A 7,700-nucleotide genomic window follows, 5' to 3' on the forward strand; every position below is an offset into this window, starting at 1 on the left:
ACAAACAGTGTAAAGTAACAGTTCCATCTCTGCTGATACATAAATACACAAGATCCTTTCATTTCAAAATAGAAATGCTCAAAATAAAATGCTTATTTTGCAAGCTCTCATTAGCCTCACTTTATAGACAGACAATCTGAGGCAATGGCAAAAGCATCAGGAAGTTACAAGATCCAAATCTTTGTTTCCTCGTTTTGGTCATTATTTTGACTGTGCCTATAATTTTAATATCTTTCCACACCAAGAATATTAAAAGGTAAACTATTTCCCATCTTGATCAAAACAGTAGTTGTTTAACCTTCATTTAATTACCTTAATTTGAAAACCTTAATTTAACTGTAGCCTCAGACTCAACAAAACATCCCTGGAAGTGTTCAAGGCTACATTGGATGGAGCTCTGAGCTCTGTTGTAGTGGAAGGTGTCCCTGCCTACAGCAGAGGGCTTGGAATTAGATAATCATTAAGGTTCCTTCCAACCCAAGACATTCTATGATTCTGTGATTCTATGAAAGTTAACAATGCTACTGCTGAGGTTGCTCCATGTTAATTTTATAAAGTTTTGTTAGACACAAATGATTGCTACGGGTTTAAAACAAAGCCTGGTAGCATTATACAGTTTAATTACCTTCAATCTAATGAATCTTTAATTTGTTGGTTTACTATTAAAGGAAAATGACTCATCAGGTGGGAGAATTTGATTCATGAGTTTGCCTGTGAAACTGTCTCTTGATACTGAGCACAGCATAAACATTACTGTTCCCTTTAAAAATAATTTGCTATAGTAATCATCAAAATGTCGCAATGTTGTTATCACAAATCAAAGTTTTAGGTTCTTACTGTAAAGTAGTATACTATTTTTGTAAAGGTCTGAAATAATGGTAATTCTTATTTGCACACCTAGTACGAAACAACATGAAGATTGTGAGAAAATATATTTTCTCTCAATCCTGTTGCTTCATTTTTCTTTACTTTTCTAGGAAGAAATCTGCATTTACTTGAATGTATAGGGAAATGAAGAGGGGCAACTATTTCCAGATGCTGCTGCAAGCTTCTGGCATGGATGCAGTTCAAGCACTGAAATCCTTGGAGGAAAAGGGCAATTCAGAGCTTCTCATTTAGGCCTCTAAGGTTGGAGTGGTTTTGTGGTACCCTGATAGAGTGCACTTATACAGACAGATAAAAATTTAACCAGAATGATACCAAAAGGGTGGAGGGAAGGAGGTACTTCCAAGCCTCACCTCTGTGTCTAAACATGGGGAGATACAGTTTTCCCAGCCTGTGCATGCAAATGCAACCATCCTAAGGCTGTCATGTCACCTTACAAATAGTTTATTAAAATTCCATATGGTCTGTTTATACTCCTTAGTCATTTTTTTTGTTTATTTACTAGTTCCACTCCTAATGGAAAGATGCAGTGCATGTAGAAGAAGGTGTGTTTAGGTGAAGAATCTGGTATATTTCTGTGGCATAACTCAGCATTTGAGCATTAGTGTCTCAGTAGAAAACAGCTGCACTTACTCAGCACGACTCCTGCTCCCACCTTGGGGTGTGATACCACAGTCCTTTAGAAAAACAGTGTCAGTGACTTTTATCCTCTCCAGAAAAATGAATTGTGTTTCAATACCTCAGTTAAAGGCACAGTAAAACTGGGCTGTAGACTGAAGCTAGTGTGAAGTTATCAGAAAGCACAGGAAGAGTTTTCTGCCACATAAAATCTTCTACCACAATATTCTTCAAATGACTCCACAGAGTCAGGTCCTAATCCCAGAACCTCAGCTAACTTGTGTTAGCTCTATAACAGGGACACAGCTGCAGTGCAGTGCTGGCATTGCCTTGCTCTGGATGATAGACCTGCTCAGCACAGTATTTAGGATTTGCTGGATCATGTCAAAGTTCCTTTTTATTGTGTTTTGCTCAAGTCGTCAGGAGGATGATCCCCAATACCAGATTATTTACATAATGCCTTTTGCAATAACAGATGAGAGGCAAGAAAAAAATCTGTCTTTTCATTTTAAAGTACTGCTGGTTGTTATTTACCTATAGTACAGTGGAGAGAGAACAGCACAAACTGTACCAGGGAAGCGGAAAAGTACACAGAATAATTCCAAAGCAAATTTAGTTGATTAAATGCTGTACATTAAAACCAGACATATTAATGTTGACATTTTAGTATTCTTAATGAAGGACCCAGTTATTGATCTTTGCTCAGGCAACTGTCTATTGAATGCACTGGAGTTAAATTCAGAAAAAGTGTAGCCTAATGAATTCTAAGTAATAATTTCTATACAAAGTAAATGCTCCTCTGGGAGAAATTTATGAGATTTCTACATCAACCTGAATGTAAAAAGGCTTTCTAATTCAGCATGATATGAGTTGTTAACCTCACTTGAATGAAGACAGAAAATAATATTTTTTTTAACTTCTGAGGCTTCAGAATTCCAGTTATAAGGCTCTATGAACAGATCAGAACAGTAAAAGCTTCTAAACTTTCCCTGCTTATCTCATTATGTGAGGCAACAGAGCTACTAGTTAGAATCATCACAAAGAAAAAATAAATTCACCTTATAAAAATACCAGATCATTTCATTAAAATTATTATTATTTAATTCTAGTTCCTGAACACATTTGTTCCTTTCTCCTCACTCCTTGATGTGCACCCCAAATGAAGCTACTGTGGGATCTGGATGAGCAGCCAGGCAGAGTCAACTTTCCCCTAATGCCTCTCTATGGGAGCAGCTTCCTGAAGGACTCAGGTGCTGGGACTTGTCAGAAACTGGAAAATGGGCTAGATGAGCTATCACAATTCCTATACTCCCTCACTTCTCCTAAGCAGTGGACAGACATTGATTTGTTCCTGTCCACTCCATTGGAGGATGCCATCTGCTTGCCATCACAGCCAGCACTGTAGTTCATGTGAGTTCTTCCTAATCTCCAGGCAAAGTATCAGCCAGGTTAGTTTACACAATGTAAAGTGTGGTCTGAGCTGGCTGAGGTGGTTTTCCCTGCAGGAGGTTAGGATGTGTTCGTGCATTGCTCTGTCTCTGCTCTGAGGCTGCAGCATCTAGCACAGTGAGAACCACTGGAGAACCTTCTGCCAACACAACTGGATACAGAAAAGTGGTGTGCAGCTTCATGCCTTTATAATCAGTGAGGCAGGCTGAATCATAGAATCACAGGATCATGGAATCAACCTGGTTGGAAGAGACCTCAAAGGTCAAGTCCAACACTATCATCATCACTAGACCATGGCACTAAGTGCCACAGTCATCAGTTGTTGATTTTCAGGGTTTAGTTACAGCTAGAGTAGTCTAAAACATCTTCTCATTATGATGAGTGGTTTAAAAATAATGAATATTTAGATATTATTATTTACAAACAAGGTCATTTACATTTTTAGGGTACTACTGTGTTTGCATTAGCATTACTTCACTAAGAGCTCTTTCTGATTCAAATCAAGATGCTGATACTGTTAGTTCCTCTCCACATTAAGTACTCCTACTCATTAACTTGAGATCTGTACTGAATGCATTTAAATGCGGAAAGAAATAAAAATAAAAAATCCCATTTTAATTTAAGTAAGAATTCTCATTGACTTCTGTGAACCAATAACTGAAGGCAGAATTGATCGGATGATGACAAATTTGAAGAAGTTGTCAAAATATTTTGAAGGCAGAATTGATCTGATGATCACAAATTTGAAGAAGTTGTCAAAATATTGCAGTAATTTCTTACAGCACTATTGTCTGTGAAGATGTAGGACACCACAATTGTATTTTTATAAAATATTTATGGACCATAAACTACAAAAAGTTAATTCAAAAAGAGTATTTAGAGCATTACAACCAACATTTTAATCCTCTTTTTTGAAAGTGGAATATCTCCTGTGCCATGGTTTAAGAACTGACTTTACCTTTATACAAAAAATATGTATCTAAGTACTAAAATGGGGTTTGATCTATTTCTACTTGGTATTTGGTCAAAACTGTTTTTCCTTACTCAGCTCTTCATTCAGTGGACAGCTCTGAGGCAAAGACAACAAGGGAATATCAGACAGCAAAGAAGCTTATGGTTCTGCAGCATTGATCCTTGGTATTGCTGGTATAAGCCACATCTTTAATAGTGCCAATATAAGATGTACACAATATCATGTGAATTTTCATCAAACAGAACATAAAATCTTCTGTTTCATTACTGTGGAATCTAAGAATAAAGTCAAGAGGTACAGAAATCAGAGATGCATCTTTATCCTGTCTGGAGAAAAGTGTTTCTACATTTGCTTTTGCATGAGATTCATCTCAACCTGCGACTAATGGAACTCAATAATACATGAGCCAATACTGCACGAAGTATGTTGGGTATTTATTAATTACTTCTTTTGAATGCCTTTATGCTTTTATTATCAGTTAATATTATGAAAGACAATACACCTACTTGAAATTTTACCAAGTCATCATAGTAACATACTGCTCAGTACAGTACCCTTAACAGTAATTAATCCCACACGGTATCTGCTTCCCTTCCTAATAAGTTCAAAGTCATTAAACTACTAGCAGACTTATTTTTATGAAATTCAGGTCCTGAGGAGGCTTTTTGCATAATGAGAAAGAAAAATTTAATCCCTACTTTCCTGTAAATACATAGGGCCTGTTGGGAGAAAAGTATGGGAACATCCGAGTACCAGGGGAAGTGGAGTCAGCAGAATTTGAAATGATCCTGGATGCTGCTGTAGAGGCCAAGCTAGAGACAAAGATTTTAGAAGAATGGTACTGCAGGGATGAGAACGCAGTGCCACCAGCATATTACCTCAGACCAAAATCTGAAATGCTGAAAAACCACCAGAATACGGTAAGTCATAGCCACCTGCTCCCAGAATTTGTCTCTGTCTGTTGCAGTGGCAGACAGGCCCTGAGGCCAGGCACTTTGCTGCTGTCTCTGAATTGGCCTCTACAGCCATGTCCTCACTTGTGCAAGTGCTGCTGTGATGTTCCTTTCCCATGCATGGTGAAGGGAGCAGCTGCCAACACCAAGGAACAGGACAGATGGTGACTCGTGCGTTGATGTGCTCTCTGCTAACAGCTAGAGCAAGTGGGCTGTGGTAATCCATGACCTCTTGGGGCTAGTGGGACATTTGTACAGGTTTCTGTTCCCTTCCCTGATGTCATAACAGGGAGAGCTCAGGCTCTTCTGCCCTGGTATCGTGCTTTTTCTAGATTCCAGGGAACAAGACTTGCAGAGGAAAAACACATTTTCCCTTCTATGCCCATAGAAGAAAGCTCTCTAACAGTCCAACTTAGCTTAGCACTGTCCTGAGTCAGATATACTTTTAATTTATTAACTGAATTTTTGAATATTAATTATAATTTTTTAAACAGGCATTTGCCTTTACTTGATGACCATAAAAAGTGTATGTTACTCAGTGCTCAGTTCTACCCTCCTACACATCCAGTATACCCAAGGACAAATTTCAGTGTACAAAAAAATGAAATCCTTACCAGAGTTTTCACTTCATTTTGAGTGCACACTGTATTATTATGGGTTTTGTTATTAAATCTTCATACTTTTCCTCAAGCTACTGGTATAGAGCACTCAGTGAAGTAAAAAGATGTTCATAACTGAAAGCTAACATAGAGTTGCATCTCGTAAACTTACAGAAAATAATAAAAGATACACAGCTCTGAACATGTCAAGAAAGAGTTGCTAGGGAGCTTAACCTGGAGGCTGCTCTGTTTCCTGTTACACCCTCCAGGAAAACTGGACACCCCTTAAACATTTCACCTGCAGTAAGTAAAGCTCAGCTTCCTTGGAGAAACCTCCATTGTGGCATCTGCAAGATGCCATCTGAAAGGATTAGTGAGTTTAGATTAGACTTCCTCTCTGATGACAGTAAGATTACTGTTACTATAGCAATGAATGAATGGAAGGAATGTCACATATAATCCTATGTATTTAAAATATGGTAGCTAAGATAAGGTGCTTAATTACAGGTAACAGGAATCTCATTTCAGTTTTGAGATCTAAGTTTAAATTATTATTACTTTTCGTTAAAGGAGAGAGAATTTTTGCAGATTTACTGCTGCTTTATTGTCATTCTTGGTTCTTGAAACCCTCTTTCTATAAAGGTGTTATTGGCCTTATTCTTGAAAAATATGGCATGAGCTGCCTACATTAGGAATTGAGACAATACTCTTAAGTAGCTAACTTTTAAATTTCAAAAATGGAATAGATTATGATCATCTACAGTATAAAAAGTTTCACTTTTTTTTTGTAAGTATATGTGTTTCTCTGTTACCATGTGATTTTTGACCTTGAATACCAGACTTTTACTTTCTGAAGTTGTAGATGTGTGTATTACACCTACTGTTTATGGATATTTTTCAAAGATGGAATCTTCTTCAAACTCTATGAATGAGAACAAATGGCAAGATATATCAGAAGAGATTAAGAAGATTTTTAAGACTGCTGTGAAATTGCTGTATGAGAAAGGAAAAATGAAACACAGCCAAGCAAAGAGATATCTTTCCTCCGGTAAAGTTCAGACTAACAATTTCTATGTATTCATTTATTGTCTTTTCTGTCAGCCTTTCCACAAACATGAAAATATATTTCTGTTGGCACTTCTCATATAATTAAAGAAAAATAAAAGGTTCATTGTGCTTGCTTGAGACTAAAACCCATATGAAAGCCCCCAGTGAATTTTTTTGTGCTTTTTTTCTGTTTTTTACAGAGAACAGATAGAATAGTCTGCCTGTTGGGGGTAGGGCACGTTGCTGAACTGTTTATAAAAAAATGTTAACAGAGACTCTGTGTTCTCTTTTCATCCCCAGCTATTGAAGATGAACTTGATTTTGCCTTGGGTAAACAAACACCAGCTTTCCTAAAGAAGTGTGTTTGCTACATTCGGAAAATTGCCAACATTGAGCGTTTTGTTAAAATTCCAGAGATGGGAAAATACATGGATGTGGTACATGCAGCTGGGAAGCTTCAACGAGATCCCGAGGCCCATGAGAAACTGATCAAGCTCAGGGATGAATTCATTCCTACCATTGTCGCCTCGTCCAATCTGAGAGTGTACACATCCGTCACTCACTGTGACATGAAACTGGGCTACTCCCAAGAAGTGGAGAACCATTACATTGAAGGACTTGGTAAACAGTTCTATGAAGACATGATTGATATAATCCAAGCAACAGTGCAGCAGAACTTCGACACAGAGACAGACATACTGTACGATGAAGTTCTTCAACACTCATCGCTATGTAAAACGTACTCCACTTTTTATGAGTATAGATGTGAGGCATTAAACATAGTTCACAAGTATGTTTTACCTAGCAAAATAGGACACGTTAACCCTCTCATCATATATGGAGGACCATGCACAGGGAAGACTCTGCTATTAGCTGAAGTGGCAAAGAAGGTAAATAAATACCTTACATAATAAGGTGATGTTGAGAGTAATAGTGTGCATAAAGATCAGCTTAGTTTTCATTCTTTCTTTCATCAACACATCTGATATTGGCCCTCAATATATAAAATCAAAATAATAAAATATATATTCAGCATATTATTGTACAGAAAAATACTTACCTTTCAATAATAATGTATCTGTGTCATATGCTTAGCCAAAACAAAAATACTTAAAAGACTAATAGGAATCAATATAGCTTTATATTAACAACATGTATTTTAGAATTATCTCTTTC

At 37.2% G+C, this 7,700-nt stretch overlaps 1 protein-coding gene across 1 annotated transcript in view; it reads left to right on the top strand.

Moving 5' to 3' along the window:
• Nucleotides 1-7,700, top strand: part of NWD2 (NACHT and WD repeat domain containing 2) — a 39,298-nt gene that overhangs the window by 27,432 nt on the left and 4,166 nt on the right. Inside the window, exons 5-7 of the mRNA XM_009080289.1 lie at nt 4,642-4,845; nt 6,381-6,525; nt 6,825-7,414. Of these exons, the coding sequence (XP_009078537.1) occupies nt 4,642-4,845; nt 6,381-6,525; nt 6,825-7,414 (939 nt within the window). The remainder of the gene's footprint in view (nt 1-4,641; nt 4,846-6,380; nt 6,526-6,824; nt 7,415-7,700) is intronic.

The sequence above is a fragment of the Acanthisitta chloris genome, unplaced genomic scaffold (assembly GCF_000695815.1).
Source record: "Acanthisitta chloris isolate BGI_N310 unplaced genomic scaffold, ASM69581v1 scaffold18898, whole genome shotgun sequence".
NCBI classification, from domain to species: Eukaryota; Metazoa; Chordata; class Aves; order Passeriformes; family Acanthisittidae; genus Acanthisitta; species Acanthisitta chloris.